Below are 20,251 nucleotides of genomic sequence, written 5' to 3'. Positions count from 1 at the left end.
TAGTGATAGGCTGAGAGTGAGTTTTTGGGGTAGTTAAATTAGGGACAAGGTAGGTGCAGGAGAAGATATGATCCTGCTTGTTGCCAGTGAAAGCAATCTCAGCAATGAGATTTTATGTATCAATAACCACTCCAAAAAATTTACCAGTTAATAATGTCACATTGTATTAATACTGTAGGTTTCAACAGCTCACAAGTTTCTCTGTTCCACCCTGAAAGAATTAATTTTTAAGTGTTAAGAAAATATGAAGAGAAAGTGCTTGATTCAGTAGCAATGCAGTAAGGATAATTTTTTATTGCACTGTACATACACATTTTTGGGAATACAGCAGTTGGTCTTTCTTGCTGTGCTAATTTGGGTCAAAAAGTACCCAAATGCTCCCTTCTCTGATTGTGTTAGTTTTGCCTAATAGACTTCAGAGCTGTTACAGCTCTGATTGATTTGGAGCCAGCCCCTAGTCTGGCTGTGGTCTGCTTCAGCATTTTAGAGAAATTATTTTTCTCTTCTAGACCTCTTCACAATGCAGCATTAATAATTATGCCAATTTCACCTGCTACTTTGTGCATGTTAAAGAATATATAGTAAGCCCCCCAATATAAGTAGCCAAATATGTTTTTATAAAAAGTGGATTATGAGTATTTTTGCAAGTTCTAAAGTATTTGTTGTGCCAATAGTGCATGCATGTCACCCCATTTTTTTAACTTCCTGATTGATGCAGCAAAATCTTTTCAAGAATTTGGCAAGATGCAAGGAGATAGGCTGCATTCTGTATTGCATGTAATAAAGCATAAAATTGAAGTACAAGTGTACTACATTTTTTAAATGTCAGTTCAACATCCATTGTTTAAGACATTAATGCTCCTCATTTACATAAATATCTATGTATTTATCCTCAATAAATCCATCTTCTTCATCTCTACATGCATGAACTTTCTCAAATATTACAATGGGTTCCTCACTGCTTGTGCCCGATGTTGAAGGAGAAGGACTCATGTCAGCTGAGAACTCCTGTTCAAACATCTCTGAGTCATTTTCTTCCAGACGACGGTGACGGTAGCTGATCAAGTAGTGATACCATGCCGGGCATTTTACAGCAGTGAGAATCAAGAGTGTGGTGCCTAGGACAAACCCTAGGACGCCTGCTAGGAAGGTCCAGCTTTTGCCAACAAGCGGTAACTCTTTAAAAAAACAGGAAAAAAAATAAGAGTAATCTTCATGAGGAATACTAGTAAGAGTTCAAGTATGATTTTTTTCATAGTTAAATTGAAAATTCACCAAGTAAACATTGGTAGGGGAATGACTGAGTGTCTCCAGAGCTTTGTTGTTGCTGTGTTGTTAGGGAGTCAGTAACAGAGACTAATAATGTATGTGCATAGTATGTTTCCCAGCAATATAAATCTACCTTGCATATTTATAAAAAATAATTGTTTCAAAGTCTATTTCAAAGACAAAGCTCTGGGGGCATATAAAAGATAATAAATACATATAAATATTTTTTTTCCAAAAGTTAAATTCCAAGAATAACCTTTGGAAAAAAATAATCAGTAATTGCCTTCAAATTCTATTTCCCAGGCTTTACTTTTTATATGATGATAATGTCTGAACCCTAAAATATCATGCCTTTTATTTGGCATATCCTTTCAGCTCTGCTTCTTTAACAATAAAAATTTCAGTAAACTGTAGTTGCAAGTAGTTTTTATCTAGAAGCTGCTTTTGTGTAATCGCCACTACCCTATAAATAAATTATAAGGTGATACAGCTAAAGAAATATGTCACAGTGGTAAGCTTATAATTTGTGTATATATCTGTAGATAATTTTCTTGCTTTAACCAGAAGAAGGAAGTAAAGCATTTCAGGATGGAAGGGTTAACTGACATGTCAGATTAACATTGAAAGGTGAGGAGACTATCACTGAAATTTCCAGAGAATATGTAGCAGGCACATTCACATCTTTATACTGAGCACAGTTAGGATGGGAGTAAAATCTGTAAGTTCATGCTATCATGTTTTAGAAAGACAACTACATCTAGAAAGCAGTTATTTTGGAAAAAGCAATTTTTTTTGAAAGTTTTTTCCCTCGTTCTGTTAGGCAGAGATCTAGACAATTATCTGAATTTTAGGGCTTTGAAATTTCATCATCATTTTTTAGTATAATTTGAGAGTTGTGGGGTTTATCTGTTTTGAACACCTACTCAATAGACCTTAATATTCACTGCAATGTCTGTGACTGTTTACCAGGACATAGAGATATGCCTGCTTTGTAGCCCTGGCTTTTATGGAAAAGTCAGAGTGTACCAGGGATGCAAAACACTATAAAGTCATTGAACAGCAAGTCAAACAGCTCATAAGCAGTAAAGTGAAATATCTGTGTATTACCTGCACGTGTTCCATTGTTTCCAGTGATGTTGTTTGGAGTCAGAGCTGTTAAGGTGCTACTTCTAAGATTAACAGCAGGAGTGGAAGTTACAGGGTTTTCTAAAGGAGTATTTTCAGTTATGCAGTCAGCTGGTTGGATAGCTGCCATCTTGATGGAGATTTTTTCCGTGTTTGGGAATTTACATGTGGTGTTGCTTTCATTTTCTGTGAATGTGAGCAGTGAAAAGGCTATGAGATGCTGGTAATTTTTTGGCACTTGAAAGAAATCTCATGGATAGCTATTGTATTACTGCATAATATGGGTAAATTGATGATTGATTTTATCTACATCAGAAAAAAATGCACAGTAAAGTTATTTGATGTAAAAAAATATTAAATGCTGCTCTTACCAAAACTTACCCAATGTCACATTGGAGGCAGTTAGCCATATCTGTAAGTCAAGAAGGTCACAGGAGCAGATCCATGGGTTTCCAGCTAAAGCAATTTTAGTCAGTTTAAAAGATGATTTTATATGAAAATATTTCAGAAAATTATACTGTAGATTTAAAACTCTCAGACTTTCTAGAGAAGTAAATGTATCAGAATCCAGTTGAGCAATCATGTTATAGGATAGATTCAACACTGAGAGTTGATGTAATCCTGAAAATGCTGCTTTATGAACTGTGCTAATACAGTTGTTGCTAATATCCAGAGTTATGAGATTTTTTAGATTGTAGAAGCTGTTATTGTTCAGTACAGTAATGTTGTTTTCATTCAGATAAAGTTCAGTGAGGTTAATAAAACACCCAAGAATCTCTTTGTCATGATCTTCTAAAGTGATTTTGATCTTTTTGAGGCTTAATTTAGTAACATTTTGAAAAAGGTTGAGGGAGATATTAAAGAGGTTCTTTGCCGACTCCTCACAAGCAACCTGTTGAAAAAAGAGAATGACAACAATTAAATACCATAGAAAAGTCTGCTAAAGATGGTGTCTCAGTGAGGTTTCTTAAAGGCAAGAGAAAATGATCTTCTATTTTTTAATGCTGTCACTTTAAAAGAAAAGTTATATTGCTCTTCATTAAGTTTTATCTACATCTTTCTTAATTAACTCATGGTCTGGTGAGAGAGTGGAATGAATCCTCCTAGTGTCTAGAGACCTGATGTTCCAGACGACTTAGTGCTTAGGTATATAAGTCTTTATGTGATGATCATCCAAAATGTAACCAGTTTGTCATACCATTTTGGAATTAATATTAATATTTGGAATGTATTATTTGTTGGGTGTAAAAAGAATTCCTTTCCTACATAATCTGGAAAGAAGGTGTCATAGAGGAGATTTACTCAAGACTGTAAATTAATTAAAATATAGTTTCTAAACTGTTTTTTTTTTTTTAATTTACGTTTACTCTTAATTTAAAATAACATGTTTAGAGCAGACCTTCAACTAAACTTTTGTTATATATATGAATGCTATGGCACTTAACTTCATTTTGGTTTTCTGTGTTAAAGGTTAGCATAGCTAGAGTCTTTTTTGATTTGAGTCTTTACTCTCAATGCCTTGAAATATTTTTGTTTTCTGAAAAGAGTATATTTATTTAAATATGTAAAGAGGCATTCCTGTTGTTTGGAAGAATTTGAGATACAAAATAATCTCAAATATGCTTCAGTGTTATTTACCCACTTACAATGACTATCATCAGCTAATTGTCCATTACACAGAAAACCACTTCTTACTTGCATTTTTGTATTTCTTTCTTCAGGACTTTTATGTTTATGAAACAGTTTTTAAAATGCCTTCTACTTCAAGTGTATCTTTCAAAAGTAAGGGTAGTTCAGATCAATGTAAAACTTACGGTTTGGGATGTAATGTTGCAGTCAGCAGTGACTGGATTCAAAAACAATGTTCCAGCCCATATCACAAGCCAGTAGAGTTTCATGTTTGAAGCCTAGTAAAAAACAACACTTCTACATATCAAGACTAGAATTATACCTGTGTCTTTTGTAGTGATTGTTTAAGAAATTAATAGATACAGTTATTTCAATGATAGTTTAATAAATTTTGTTCTACATAAATACTTTGTAATGCAAAATTAATTGAAAAAACAGGGGTTATCAGAATTAATGAATTCAGCTTTCACTTAATTGAGCCAAACCTAAAATCCAGTCTGCAGACTGTATCAGCAACTAGAAAAGGGATTGATTAGACAGGTTAATAGAGAAGAGTATCATAAATGTATAAAACAAATTGGCAGGGCTGTACTCATTATTATCCCTGTTAAAGCCGTTATGCGTACTGGAAGGCTATGATTGGAGTAAACTGCAGAAAGTATTGAAACTTGCTTGCTTTCCCCATACAATTTCTCTTGCTGCTCTGACAGAGTGCTCTACTAGAGAATTGTTGGTTTCTCCAGTCAGATTTCTTTTACATTCTTATGTAAGTTACTAAGCATTTTTGTGAATATTTACTTAGAAGATAAATCTTTTCATCTCTTTCTTGTCCATAATGTAACCTATAACATGACATAAACTGGCACTTTTCTGTCATGAAGGTATAGTTTTTGCTCTGATCTTTGGAACTAAGTAAACATGGTTCAATCTCTATTGACAGAATTCTTGTATAGATTCAAGCCTTATTTTTTGAAAGTTAGGAAAGGTCCTACAAATGGTATTTACTGTGACATTAACATCTCTCAAAGAAATGATCTCTCAGTCATTGCCTTTGAATCAGACACTATTTGTAGTATCTACTAATTTTGAGCAGAAATGTTACACCATATTTGTGAGATGTTAAGTTAGTCCCTGTTTATGCCATTCATTCTACTTGAATGAAAATGTTATGTAAAAGGTAATGAACCTTTAATTTTTCCAGTTTTTCTTAATTAATCTTTTCTTATCTGAAAAGATAGGGTGTCAAGTTAATATTATTATCTCCTTGCCAGATTTCTATCTTGCAAAGTAATAGAAACACAAAAGGTAAAGTGTAAGATACTTGTTTAAAGTGAGCTGTACAGAATATTCACTGAATTTAATAGAAAAGAGTGGGGGAAATTACACGAGGAAGTTTAATTACAAACAATGCTAAACATAGGCAGCCTGTCAGATTTACAAAACCTCCACCAGTCCTTAAAATGAGTGCTGGAAGGCCTTTGCTGATCATAATGAAATAAATGAGGTCATAGAACAAACTGATTAAGTCTGTTTGATAACTTTTATATATTTGCATGCCAGAGGATTGACCTTATTCACCTAAATTGAATGAGCCTGGAAATTTCATAACTTCTTGGAAAGAAGAGGAAGATAAATGCCACTTAAAATGCTCTGATCCATTGTGTATTTCTACTTCTGTCAGAAACTTATACTGACTACAGAGGGAGTTCATAAACCTTTTACCATTTAGCCATTATCCCTGGCAGGGATAAGGGGTGCTAGCAGCAGCCCCTGTGGAATTATGTTCTGTATTAAGTTTTGCACTTGTCAGTGGTGGTACTGGTGGCCTGCATGTTTTTTTACTCAGTTTGTGTCTTGTTAATGGAAGACATGATGCCCTTTAAGAACTCCCAAAATGGCCATTTTAACATCTGGATCTTGCAGCATATTTGTACTTTAAAGATACTGCTTCCTATAAGTTCAGAAACAGAGCAGATCTTAACCTGGCAATTTATAAATACAGATTAATAGTATTATTGTAGTCTTCAGATTAGAAGACAAGAGCTGTCTTAAATAGAATGGGAAAATATATTAGGTATTGTTTTTAATGTTAATCTGTACATTAATAACAAGTTGAAAAATCTAAGTTGCACATATTACAAAACATAACTCCTAGCTCTTACTTAAGTTTCTGCTGAAAAGGTAGGGATTTCTTACAAATGTGACTACCTGTATTTTTTGTGTGTGAACCTGTGTAATCAGTAAAAGAACAGGAAAGAATCTGTAATTTTAGTTGCAGTTTAGCATTTTACTGGAACCAGTTTTTATGAGCTGCTGCTTAAACTAAGTGCTTTGAAAAGAGACTTAGCCTGGCAAAACACTGGCAATACATTGGTAGCACTTTGATATTTCCTTGTAATTAGAAGAGCCTTCTTAAAAATTTCTTTCTGAAAACTTTGAAAACGATATGATTTAAAGATAATGTAATTAATTTTCTGGGAAGGTGATTGTGTTTATAGAATTGATCTGGTTTTCAGAGTCTGTTCCCCAGCTTTTTAATGGAGTAGAATTTACTTAACAACTCAGCATGTCCAAGGTTCATAGTAATTCCTGAAATTTTAATGTACTTTGAGAAGGGTTGGCTTCCTGTCTAGCAACAAAGTTACTGTAATAAATCTTCGCCTGCATTTTGAATTAGACTTGCCAAGTATCTTACCTTTTGGTTGCTTCTGAGAGGTATCGTATGTACACATGTGTAGATTTTTCAGTGTGGTGGCAAGAAATTATATGGTGAAACAGCACTTTGTTTTTCTTCAACCTTTGTACCTGATGAATAACCAGGCAGTGTAAAAAAATAATAAACCTAGAAAATCCTTAGCAAAAGATTGACTAAGTTGAGCAACTTCTTATAATCATCTTGGATTTAATTGGATCAGCAGCCAATAGGGAAGTCTAACTGTAGTATGCTGAAGTGTCAAGTTCCAGATCATAGAGGAAGCAGTGAGTTTAAATGCCACAGGTGATTTACAAGCAAGTTGAGTTATAATCAGTTAAAGAAATTATGGAGACAGAAAAAGACTTGCATTTTTAATTTGATCATTCATCAAATGAAGAAAATGTCAGGATGTGTGCATACCAAAGTCAAGCTTCCTAGTAGCTAGTTAACTCCATTTTAATACTTGTGTTTTGGAAATATCATTGTCCGAGGAGCTGCAGGGTCATAGATGAAGGTCATTATTTACAGAGAATTATATGCCCTGTAAGGATGTCTGTAATTAGGGCTGTATTTCAGGAAGTTATAAAAACAAATCATACTTTCTCTGGAGTGAATTTCTATGTACAGGTTGAAAAAAAGGGATTATATTGATATACAAGTGCTGTGTCCTATGCATTTTTACTTGCATTAGTACTCATTCTGTCCAGTACATACCACCAAACTACAGAGCAGTTCATCTCCTTTCTATCTCCATTCCTCTCCAATATGTGGCATTATAAGTTGTTTTACTTCACTATGTCTTTGTTGTTATTGGTGCTTTTGTTTTGCATAATATCTCAAAACATTCTACAATTTTTCCAAGCCTCATCCCTGATTCAACTTCATGCATAGTGTTCAAATTATTTCTGGTAATGAATTGTATTTCTGTGACAGCCATTGCTGATTTTTTTTATTGCCTCTTGAAAAATCATTAAGTTGCAGCCTCCCCTCACAAGGTTTCTGCCAGAGAAGAAGCGTCACTGTAAGTCAGACATTTCTAGTCTCAAGGACATGCTGGATCATCTTGAAGTATTTAGCCAGGAGTATATATCATGTAAGAAAAGGAGAATTGTCTCATGTAAAGAGGCTACATTGTAATGTGTCCACACACTTTAAATAGAGGGGGCTGGAAAAAAAAGTTTCTTTCCTTGTCCTGTCTTGCACACTTTAAATCTCTGGCAAAGATGAGAGAAACGCTACAGAGCTTGGAGACCTCACTGCCCTCAAGTGTGGTGTTCTCAATTTTCTTTCTTCCATGTCCGCAGTTGGGCTTGATTTGAGAGAAACTATCACCGCTAAGACCTTGCAACAACTTTCCTAGGTCCACACTGAGGCATGAAGCACACTCAGTAAACAAGTAACATGAAAGCTCCCTGACATCTCCTAGCTCCATGCCTTCCAAAAGGTCTTGGATCAAACTACTCATGTAGCTTAAAAAAATCTCTTTTCCATTAACACATGTAACATAATTAACCATTTATAAACTGTTGTTCATGCAGTGAGGGACTCATATTTGGAGCGGGTCTGTATAAATTAGTTTTAGTTTCGAGAGGGTATTAAATTTAATGTCACGTTACAACTATCCAGTATTTCTTATACAGTCCCAGTGCACTCCAGATTTGCCAAACTAAGTGGGAGATCATGATTTTTATTTGTTTCATCATCATCAGGTCCAAAGCATTTTTGCTGCATGGCCTGCTAACCTGACAGAATTGCTACATAATATCCTCAATGTCTTGGAGATTGTGGATCTTTCTTCTAAGCTGGTTGGAAGTGGTTACATTTTTGAAACTCTTGAGAATTCCTTGTAAGTGATGAATACTGTGGGATAAGGCTGAGAGAACTGTCATTGTTTAATCTCCAGAAGAAAAGGCTTAGTGGATATTTTATCGAAGTAAATACCTGATGAGCAGGGGTTGAGAAGATGGAGCTGATCTCAGTGATCCCTAAGGGCAGGAGAATGACTGAAAATTAAGAACAGCAAAGTCCCTTTAAATATCAGAGAAAACTCTTCTGTTTGTAAGAGTAAACAAACATCAAAGCTTTGCCCAAAGCAATGGATATATATTGTGGTATATCCATCCTTCAAGATACTGAAAACCTAAAAAAGACACTGACACCTGCTCTAGGTGACAGTGCTTCGAGTAGTGTGCAGGTTGGACCAGACAGACAACCTTCAGAAGTCCATTCCAATGTCAGTTCTACCCTGCTTCTACAATATTTTCATTATTTCCTTACCCTGAAATTATTGTGCAGTTCCACTATTTTGCCTCATCTCTTAAACTTGAGGTGATTTTTGTCTGCACTCTTTGATTCAATAGTGTCATTTACACAATTTATAACTTGTCATCTTGCAATTCAGGAAAAGTTAATGAAAAACAGATGAAAAAAAGTCCTGCAGGAAGGTATTTTGCTGATTTTGTAATTTTTAACAGGAGAAATCGCTCTGGAAACAAGCAAACCATTTTAGCAATCTTTCATGAACAATGAAGGGAATTAAGGTATACTCTTCAGGGTCTCAGTTTTAATTTCCTTTAAGTATGTTTTCAAGTTGACTCTCTAGTTTTCAGGAATTTCACAGAAATTACTAGACTTATCATAAAACAATGAGAACAGTTCTTTATGTGTTCTTTAAATCTGCTAAGACAGTTGCTTGTAGCTCACTATAGCTGGAATGGTAAAGTTTTTGAATTTGCAAGCTATCCATTTTCTAACAAGAATAAAGTCCTGATTCAAGAATGTAAAACATATCAAATGTCCTAATTATTGCATAGTTAAAAAACTACACTGCTCAGACCTCTCTGAAACCACTCTCCATTCTAAAGTAACTAACAATTCTTTGCAAAAAGTAATCTGTTCATCATCATCATCTGATGCTGTCAAATCCTGATATCTGTATTATGTTTTCTTTATGTGCTTTCACAAATTTCTTATCTACTTCCTATCTTCAAACTGCTTGTTGTTACTCCAGAAATTCCCTGATTGTGAGGTAGTACCATACTTTTGCAAGTGTTGAGACCAATGCAGATAGACAGTATGGGAGTGTTGGAAAATACCATGTGGGTATTATAAAGGCAGAGAATTCTTCATCTTCTCTACATTTTGTGAACGTTTGTATTGCTAATTCAGTTCCAAGAAGATTGGATACAAGTTGGTAACACCCTTTTATAGCATCTAGACTTTTTCTGTTACACTGAGCACGTCAGTGAAACTGAAGGAGTACTGGAGTTTGAAATAAGTGTTTACAATATGTATTTACCAGTAAAAGTTACAAAAGCATTATATTTTTACAGCACAGAAAAGTTAATTCAAGCTGTAGAAGAAGATATCGAGCGTGAAAAGATTGTGGCAGATGACATAATGAAAGACATGTCACAGGAAAATCAGGCTAAATATCTGGAGATAAAAGCTGCTAATGAGAAACTCTCCCAGGTTGGCTTGTTCCATTATGCTTACCTAAAATATTTCTTAAACTTGCTTTTTGGGGTTTAGATAAAATTTAAATACTGAAGAAATTGACAACAGACTAATACAATAAAAAAGCTTGCTGGTATCTTGCTGGTATCTTCCAGCTAGAAGTACCTGGAAATTAGGCAATTGGCTGAGACCAAGTCCTTTGCCTTCTTGTATTTCATGCTTTAGGAAGAAATAATGTTCACAATTTTCTGTTTGAATTTAGGGTTTGACATGCAATTTTTAAAAGCCATTGGGATACTTAGATGTTTCATCATGTGTAAAAAGCAGGAGAAAAGGAAAAATAACCTCAGCATTTTTTGTAGTTCACTTGAGTAGAAAGTTTTCTTCTTGTGTAAAAAAGTGAATCTGACTAGCTTTTTCGAATATTATTATTATTGTTATTGTTATTGTTGTTATTGCATGTCTGAATGTATCCAAAAAAAATAACTGGGCTGTATAAAACATTTGTTACTTCACTAATCTGTATGTTAACAACAGGAGTAACACTTCTAGGCTCCCTGGGACGATCTAATTCAAGCATGGTGTCTTAAAAGTTCCTCTGTATGGTCTGTACAGAGATGAGTTCCATGTTTCCTATCTGTCTTAGAATGAGCTGAATCAGTAGTCAGGGCTTACCTGTCTCTTTCTGGACTATGAAGAAACTGTAATGATTCAGATTTTAAAATTTGACTCTAAACTCCTGAAATACAGATAGTAAATTCTACCAGTGGTACTGACTTAAAAAAAAAGTAGAAAAAGTGCAAACAATTTTTTGGTAGTAGCCCAACTGCAAATAACAATGATAAGAGTAATGGAAAAGTTGGATGCTGAAAGCAAGTGTTTACTACATCTGAGTTATGTGAAGGAGCTGGACAGAGTCTTGTGTTACAAATTTTTAAGAGCAGCAATGGGACAGTTTACAGTATTTGATACATACTAAAGTTTAGATCAAAAAATTAGTTAAGTAGTAATTTTTATCTGAATTTTGCATTTTGCTTCCTCTTTAGGAATTGGTTGTTCAACAGCAGGAATTGGATGCACTAAATGTGAAGGAAGAGAGTCTAAGAGCTGTATGTATGATAACAAGTGGTCTCTATACTAACCTTTGCTGAATGCTAGTGTAAAGAATAATACAATTGAAAAAATATGCGTAATTTCTTTTCCTTAAATTTTCAGATACTGTAGGATCATGCTTTAGTATGGGAAGGCAAATCTGCCTTTCTGGTTTCCACTAATAATTTCTAATCATTTTTTGGGTTTTGGGTAAAAATATCTTATTGAGGGATTTTTTTTTTCATACTGTGTCTTTCATGAATAAAAGTATCTATGACCTGAAGCATATAGTCAGAAAGCATAATTTTCAAATACTGCTAGATATTTTTCAGTCCTTTTGAATGTTGTACATAGTTTGAAATCCCCTGCAACTGTGAAGTAATAAATCTCCTCAGAAAATTGGCCCAAGGAGGAACTTGTAAATCAAGAAGTAACTGATTGGGATATTCTATTCTAGAAAATGAAATTTTGACAATATGGATTATGAATTTTACTTTTTATAAAGTACTTTATAAAGTGCTTTTTACTGTCTCTGTGCTTTTTATAAGAAACAAGCTTCACTTGCAATGTATAGGTAAGTGTTGCTGTACTAAAACATGATTGCCACAATGGTCTCTTCCCATCTGAAAACAGCTAGTAGGTGTTTGCTTTTCCCTACAGGAAATAGCACACTCTGCGGTGAAACAGGAAGCTGTGCAGTTGTATGAAAAGCTCCATGAGCTCAAGGAACATCGAGATCGAATGATTGCTGAGGATAAGAACATGGAGTCTCCACAGGAGGAAAGAGAGAGATTACTAAAGCAGGCAAGAATAGGAAATGTTGTTACGTCAAAGATTCTCCAAGCCAGCATTATTAGGGGTGATAATACTTGAAAATACTTAGGTTTGAACTTTGCCTTTATCTGTCCTCTAGGCAGTGCAAATAATCTGACATTAAAAATAGTTGGGATATTTCAGGTCCAGCCAAAACTATTGTAGTGGGTTCAGAGGAAGGCTGTGAAGATAATCTCAGGTCTGGAGCACGTCTTCTATGAAGACAAGATAAAAGAGTTGGAGCTGTTCATTCTGGAGAAGAGAAAGCTCTGAAGAGACCTGATGGTAAAGTCCAGTACCTAAAGAAGGCTTATAAAAAAGTGGACGAGTGACTTTTACGCAGGCAGAAAATTACAGGATGGGGGAAACTCTTTTAAACTAAAAGATAGAAGATTTAGATTAGATGTTATGACAAAATTCTTTATTGTAAGGATGGTGAGGTACTGGAATATGTGGATGCCCCACCCCTTGAAGCATTCAAGGCCAGGTTGGATGGGGACCCTGAGCAACCTGATCGAGTGGATGGCATCCCTGCCCATGGCAGGACTGGGGAGTAGAAGGAAGTGTGAGTTGGAAACAGGCGATCTTTAAAGTCTTTTCTAACCTAAACCATTCTATTATTTTAAGAAAACAAATTTGGTATGGTGAGGTTTTCAGGTGGTTCACTTGCTCCTATTCATGAGGCATGTTGGTTGGGAAAACTGATCCAGTTGAACAGCTCTTGTAACCTAATTCCAGAGAGTATCCTTGTGAGGTACTGAACAGGTATACTAGTCCAGGAGTAATTGGATCAGTTTACAATGGCCTATATTGTAACTGACCATTGATACTTTATAGATTATTGGTCTGAATGACCAATGGTAAGTATGATTTTAAAGTATGATTTTTAACCATTTGGAAGACATAATGCCTAAATCTTCACTTTTTGTTGGACTGCGTCACAAATTTGTGATTTCAAATGCTAATTTTCTATTCTCTGTATTTTGAATTCAGATTTTTATATAATTTTCCTTTTTTCATTTGTAGATTTAATTTCGTATATTAAAGTTGTTGAACTTTTTTGTAGGTTAAAGATGATAGTCAAAAAATTGCAAGCATGGAAAGACAGTGAGTAACTCCATTATACTGTTGCTATAAATTACATGTACACCCTAAAGACATATGGTTGTGTTCCTTCACAAAGTCTATTTCTATAGACTTTTAGAACATCACCACATCTTCAAACCTGTACTAGTCTAACCTTCCATAGAGAATAGAATATATTCTTCGGTTTCAGGTAAACAAGTTTCGTAGTGATAAGACATTTAGATCTGCATAATAAGATACTTCCATCCCTTAGGAACACGCCTTGAGAATATAGATTTGTAATAGAACTAATTTAAACTTGTTTAAGGCTGAAGAAGACATTGATTTGTAAGAGATGCTCCTCTGAGACAGCTATGAAATTTAACCGTTATTACACTGCAGTCACATTTTTAAGTTTGTTTCTGTGTTCTTAAAGCCTAAGAGTTACAGAAGTACCATTCTAAAGAGTAGTAGGGCATTGCTTCTTGATTCTTAGGTACTGGGTCTTTCCAAAGACTGGCCAGAAAGTCAAGTAAATTTTATAATAAATAGTAATGTGTTGAGGGGGAGATAAAAAAGTACAATATTTTCTGGTTTTGAGCCTTTTGATTTCTCTTTCTTGAAAGAAAAACTGAGATAATTAATAAAATCTCTTAGAAACAATATTAAATTCTTTTAAGCAATATTTCCAACTATAATTATTTGTTAGTTTTTAATGGATTTTAATTGGATAATGAGTTGTTTAACAGATTTTTTTAATAAATAACAATAACAAAGAATTATATTTGAGATTTTGTGTAGAAATATGTTAAAGGTAGTTTCATTTCACACTTTGATTGATTGCATAGCAGAGTGATTTATTTTGAAATTTCTTAGTGGATTTTTCTAAATACAGTTATTGCTGTTTAACAGTTATATTGTACTTCTTTGGAGGTACAACAGTTATGTTGTACTTTAAGAATAGCAACCAGCAGAGGGACTAGTTGAGTAAGTTAAGAATTACTGATGACTCAACAAAAATTGTTTTTTTAATAAAGAGGCGCTACAGAACTTCTATTTAATAAACAGAGGACTAAGTGACAGATGATTTACATATACCTTTTATAATAACAAGAATCCCGTTATTCTTTCGGGTTTGATTAAATCTATAGTTTCTATTTTTATTCTTGACTTTTCAGTTTTGTCTAAAATAAAGTAAGTCTTTTACAACATGGTTTTAACCTTGACTTTCATTATCTATTTGTTAGGTTGGCAGAAGTAAAAGAAAAAATAGATTATTTTAAAAAGGTCATTCAACGACTTGATACAGATCTGGAGAACCATCGAGGTAATATGATTAGAGTTGTAGCAGACTATGCAGAGCTGCATCTGATTGTTCTGTAACAAACTGTTATACCTAGGAGTTGCTTAAAATTTTGAGGCTTATGCGGTAAGTGAAAACTCATCAACATGAGAAGTTCTGTGCCTACAGATACAGCCTTTTCTTTTCAGACATAACAAATGGGGAGTATCCACCTTTAGTGGTACATTCAACAAGTTCATGTTGAAAATTACCGTATAAAATAATAGGACAGCTGGCTGGTTTTCTGTTTTGTTTTATTTTATTTTTAATATTTTTTGGGAAATAGAAGTTTAACTTACTGGAAGCACTGCAGAACAAACTCATATTTAGAAATGCTTTAAATAATTTTACCTTTTACATTGTCTGTTAGACTGTCAGCAAATGTGGAATTGAGGATATTTAATAGCAATGTGTAAAGTAGACTGAGTTCAGTATTATTTTTATCTGTCTTTGAAACTTCTTGGGTTAATCTTGGCAAGAAGAGTTTGTAAGCTGCCTGGTAATGGCCTTAGCTTACACTGACCTCCAGCAAACACATGCTGCTGATGCTTAGGCTAGGTTAGTTTGGAATTTCTCCTAGCACTGGAAGTTGTGGTTCTGTGGTTACTTTCTCTTCTGGAGGAAGTAACTTCAGTTTGAGCATGGGCCCTAAAAAAGCTGTAAAAGGTTATAGATAAAAGGAAGATCCATGCAAAGGAAAACCTTCTTTTGATTGTAAGAAATCTTGTTCAGATAGGAATTAGATAAATATATGCCTGCATTCTGAAAGTCTTTACAAAATTTTTAACTTCTGTAGGATTGAGGAATTATGTTCTTCTTACTTTATGCCTTTCCTTGTGCAATCAACGTAAAATCTAGCTGTAAGTTTATTCCAGTTGAATAAATATCTAAAAATCTGCCTCTAAGCAAATGTTTCAGACATCTGTTTATCATCTTTTGCCTGGCAAAATATTTCATATTTCTACAGATACTTCATATTTTTGGAAATAATTCATTAGGACTGCTTTATTAGCTTTGTGTTTCCAGATAATATCATTGCAAACTTTATTGTTCTTTGGTTTTTCCTTTTCGTTTGTCTTGCAACTATTTTTTTATTTTAACTTTGGAGAAATACAGAAGGTAAGAAGTGAGTTGCTTTTCACATTTTATAGTTTAGTGCACACACAGAGTCATTCGTTGACTGTCTCTTGTTTTAGAAAAATAAATTTGTTGAAGAAGAGTTTGAAGCATATGTAGGAAAAAGCACATGTTCTTTGTCAGCATATCAGAACCAGTCAGAATATTCAGAATCTAGTTACTTAGAGGTATAATACAGAGGGGATTATACCTCTTTGTGTAACACAGAGGGACTAAAGATACTCATAAAGAGTAGCTTTAAGACACAGAAATGTAAACTGCCAGTGCTGCCTTCCCTAGTGAATGGAGAGAAGATCACAGAGGGCCATTCATACTTCTGCTCTAAATCAGTGTCTTGGTGTGTCCTTGAAATTCCTGTGCTCTCTCCCTCCCCAGTGACTTTACTTCTGGATCAGTATTTAAACATTATTACATAGCATTCTCAAAATTCAGCTCCAAAGTTTTTTATGTAAATATCAGGTGAAATAGCCAGTAAAAAATACCCAGGCATTTTAACAAAGCATTATTTAATATTTTAGGATAAGTATTTCAGTGTTAGAAATATTTCTGAGCCGGACAAAGACTAAACATACGATGCTGGAATAACTATTTTTAGGTTTTACCGGAAAAAATCTATTAAGTAAATAATTCACCCACATATTATTTGGCCTGTATACTAGCAGTAAACTTTTAATGAGTAGTCAAAGTCAGCATTAATTCATAATGCAACAGACTTAACCCTTCATACATTGAAGAGGAGGTTAAGACAGTTGTGTATTAGTGGTGTATTTGAAAGAAAACTTACTGAAAAGACATCTCAAAATTGTGGACTTCAAATGTTTTTTCTATAAACACTTGACAGATTATGTAACTCTGTTTCATGGCTCACCATTACTGGAATTCTTAAGAGTAGAGCAGGCTAAGTCATTAACTCAATTAAAAATGTAGACGTTTGAAACTTAAAATTATTTCTAGAAAATGAATTGTCTCATCTTCTTGTGACAGATATATCAGGTGTCCCACTTTAGTAATACTTACAAATTATGAGTTAATTATAATGAGTAGTTGAATTTAAAAATAGGTTGTCTATGAATGTTATTCCTTACTTCTAATACCAGTATATTGAAGGTGTATGGAAATGTTTTCAACTTAATTGTAGAAAGCTTTCTGTGCATTTTGTTTTCCTAGACCATTGCTCGTACAGTTCTCCTGTTTATTTCCTTGAGATTATCACTTGCAAGTTGCATATCCTTATGAAAGGTGAAAGTGCAGTTGAAGTGGCTCATGCATTAAACAGGGCTGCAGAAACTGTTAACTAATCTTGGTGCCCAAATACAAAGAAGCATTTGTTCTCCATTATTGAAATTCACTTAACTTCAGAAACCCCTTTGAATTTCCTTTGCCCAGACCAAGTATTTATCTCCCTCCTGTCTATCAGAAGTTGTAACCTTGAAAGGTTGTCAAAATTGCATTGAGACTGATTCATTAAGGTATCTTCTTTTTTTAATATAAAGATATATATAACATAGTTAGTTGAACTGACTACATTAAATGAAATAGGATGAATCCTGTAGTTCCTAGGCATGTAGAAATTTTATTTTTGTGACAGACATTTTACCTTCATGAAGGAATCCAGGCCTAAGACAATATGAAGTTAAATCAATGGTACATGTCTTGTAGGGGAAGAAAATTGGAAATACAAGGAGTTGAAGAAGAGGGAAGAGAGCATGGACAGTAAGTTGTCTTATATTATTTACCTAATATTGTGTATGTGTGTGTGTATATATATATATATAATTAAGCCTAATTTCACTAAATTAGAGGTTTTGTTTTACTGATAAAAAAGTTAATTTATATCTGCAAAGAACTGGTGTGCTGATCTTTGCATGAAGTTCTGCAGTCTTGTTCTGCAGACAAGATAGTTGATACCTTACATGACAGTCACAAATATTCAGAGCATCTTTCAAGACTTTTTATCAACCATTAAATGTCTTAGAAACACGACTTTATTTTATGAATGCAAAGTTGTAAATAATGGATTGAGTGATTAAAGCAGAACTTCAGCATGGAAGATTGTAGATAAAATGTAATTCTATAAAATTAGAACTTCTCATATCTATTTACTCAAGATGAATGTTTCTAAAGCTTTGTTACATGTCATAAAGTTTTAATGTTGTAGAGACTTCAGTAGCAACTAACAGAGGATGAAAACAACTGACTTTAAGTATACCTTGTTCCTTTCATACTGTAGGAGACAGCTTACCAAAAAAGTTGGTCTGTTGCTCAGCAAAAGGGATAACGGTCAGTAAACATGCCATGGAGGTTCAAGGGATATAACACCTGTTTTTAAGTGTTCTCCAAAAATGTTCTATATAACTTATGGCTATCATGATACTGAGAAAAAGGTCTCAGCTGATAATAAAAGAAGATTAATAAAAAAACACAGCAAGTTTCTGTGTTTTCAAATTGCCAGGTTTCCTGAGAAGCAGAGACAAAAGCTCACTTGATCTGGATTTTCCATATTAATGCAGATGGAGTCTGCAGGGCTTGACTTTTTGGGTTTTGGTTCTGCTTCTACCCTTCATTAAAGGTTATTGCTAAATTCTAGACCAGTTAGTGATTTGGGGGACCTGAGACCTGAGAGATTTGGGGGAACATGCCAGGAGTCTTAAGGATGGGGAAAGAGGAAATATGTAGAAGAAGAGGGGACAGGGAAATACAGGCCAGTCAGATTAGTATCAATTCCCAGAAATAATTTGGGAAAACTATGCAAGCTAACAATATGTAAATGTTACAGGAATGGGAATATGAATAACACTAGTATTGATTTGTCAAGTACAAACAACTTTTTTTCCTTTTTTTGTGTCAGAAAAATACTGCAGAAAAAGGAAGGTGTAGCAGATTATGTGCACTTTAACTTCAATATAACCTCTGCTGTTTTGTGGTCTTTTTAGATTCAAGCTAGGCAAATATTGTCCATTATTAATCTATATTGTGCATTAAGTTAAAAAAATCATTAGTTTTGAAAGATTCAGTGCCAAAATTAAAGGATGTACTGCGTGGTGTTTTGCAGTGTGTTGGATTGTCAGTGTGTTTAGGTTAGTCAGCATTTTCTTAATCAGTTGGATATTGGGAGAGAGTATCTGACAGAAGAGTTACAAAAAATGGTCCATCAGAAAAGCTGAAATCATGCTGGAGCACGTAGTTAGAATTTAGTATACATCTGTTATGTTAGAAATCAATTACAAAAAGTTTGGGAACGACTTAGTGTTAACTTTCTACACTTGGATGGAGTAATCAACAGCGAAAATGCAGAGCAGGGAGCGATTCATTAGGTACAGCTCTGTGGTATGGCTCAGAGAGTGAATGACAAAGTGAACATGGCTGAGCAGTATCAAACTAACAAGGAAAATACCACAACAGTAGGTGTACATTGGAGTGTAATTTTTTTTTGACATCTGAAATATTTTTTTCCCTGTGCATCAAATTCTTCAGATGGGAGTTCTGCTCATAAAGAAGGGGGCTGTCAGTCCTTAAGAAAGCTGATGGGAGTATGCAGAAAGCATGACCTGCAAGGAGATATAAAAAGAATTTGTCTTTTATTTTAGAAAATTTATGACAGTTGTGAAATGTGTAAAAAGGCTGTTTCAAATAATAATGGAATAATTTATTTCTACATATACATGGAGGATAGAAAAGGAGTAACATACCACTAGGTGCAGAAAGATTTCAGTTTGGATATTAGTAAAAACTTCCTACCAATCAAACTTACCAAGCATTGAAATAGATTATCCAGGAGAACTGTAGAGTATGTATTAGGAGCTCTGTTTGTGAAGAATGTAGACAAACATCTGAATTACAGACATAGATCTGGCTTTGTCTTGGAGCAACTGAATTAATTTGATTAGCTCTTGCACTTTCTTGCATTCAAGAGTTTTTATGAATCTGTGAAATACACAGCATTCAAATGAAACAAGGTCAGTAAGCTGACAAGTTTCAAGGTCTCTACCACCTGGCTTTTAAATAAACAATTACAGTAACCTATCACAAACTGTACTGCTTCCAATATAATACAAAGTTTTGACTGGAAACAACATTGCAGCCATAAAAGTAAGAGCCTTCTTTTTTATGTTTGTTAATCCCTAGATTTTCTAGCGACTTTTGAAGATGTGAAGAATCAGGAATTGGAAAGAAAGGCCCAAATAGAAGCCAACATTGTTGCACTCCTGGAGCACTCAAGCAGGGTAAGCATGGAGCATTTTCATCCTCCTTTGGCAAGCTAGGACTTCAGACGCACAAAACAGGAGAGTGGCTGGATAAAGAAGGATGGTGGATTTTATATATTTATCTACATAATTATCTCTTAAAATTAACATTAAACATGTTAAACTACAGCTGATTAAACATTAAACAGCTGTAGTTAAAAAAAGGATTTGTTTAATTTCTCTCTTTTTCTAGGGGAAGGGTTTTGCACAGTGTGTGATATTGTAACCAGAATACAGGAATATTTTCATAATTTCTATAACTCTGCATCTCTCTATAACTAACATTAATAATGATAAATATTTCCAAATACTGCAAATAAAACTACTGCAATATTTTGTTTATCCACAGTTTACAAAACTCAGTTCATGGGTATTCTGTCACTA

General features: G+C 34.2%; 2 protein-coding genes across 3 annotated transcripts in view; one reads left to right on the top strand and one right to left on the bottom strand.

The window, feature by feature from the left end:
• IFT74 (intraflagellar transport 74) overlaps window positions 1–20,251 on the top strand; it is a 35,960-nt gene that overhangs the window by 4,960 nt on the left and 10,749 nt on the right. For both annotated transcript variants that reach the window (XM_063180937.1, XM_063180938.1), the window contains exons 9-15: window positions 10,051–10,189; window positions 11,221–11,283; window positions 11,927–12,070; window positions 13,146–13,186; window positions 14,392–14,471; window positions 17,283–17,336; window positions 19,749–19,846. In XM_063180937.1, coding sequence (XP_063037007.1) covers window positions 10,051–10,189; window positions 11,221–11,283; window positions 11,927–12,070; window positions 13,146–13,186; window positions 14,392–14,471; window positions 17,283–17,336; window positions 19,749–19,846 — 619 coding nt within the window. The remainder of the gene's footprint in view (window positions 1–10,050; window positions 10,190–11,220; window positions 11,284–11,926; window positions 12,071–13,145; window positions 13,187–14,391; window positions 14,472–17,282; window positions 17,337–19,748; window positions 19,847–20,251) is intronic.
• On the bottom strand, window positions 140–6,837 carry LRRC19 (leucine rich repeat containing 19). Its single transcript, XM_063180939.1, has 5 exons — window positions 6,719–6,837; window positions 4,209–4,301; window positions 2,776–3,286; window positions 2,377–2,580; window positions 140–1,178 (listed from the first exon to the last, which is right to left on the bottom strand). Exons 2-5 carry the CDS (start codon window positions 4,290–4,292, stop codon window positions 853–855), a joined length of 1,125 nt encoding a protein of 374 aa, XP_063037009.1. The 5' UTR covers window positions 4,293–4,301; window positions 6,719–6,837; the 3' UTR covers window positions 140–852.

The sequence above is a fragment of the Melospiza melodia genome, chromosome Z (assembly GCF_035770615.1).
Source record: "Melospiza melodia melodia isolate bMelMel2 chromosome Z, bMelMel2.pri, whole genome shotgun sequence".
NCBI lineage: Eukaryota > Metazoa > Chordata > Aves > Passeriformes > Passerellidae > Melospiza > Melospiza melodia.
This window is presented reverse-complemented; position numbering and strand designations above follow the sequence as displayed.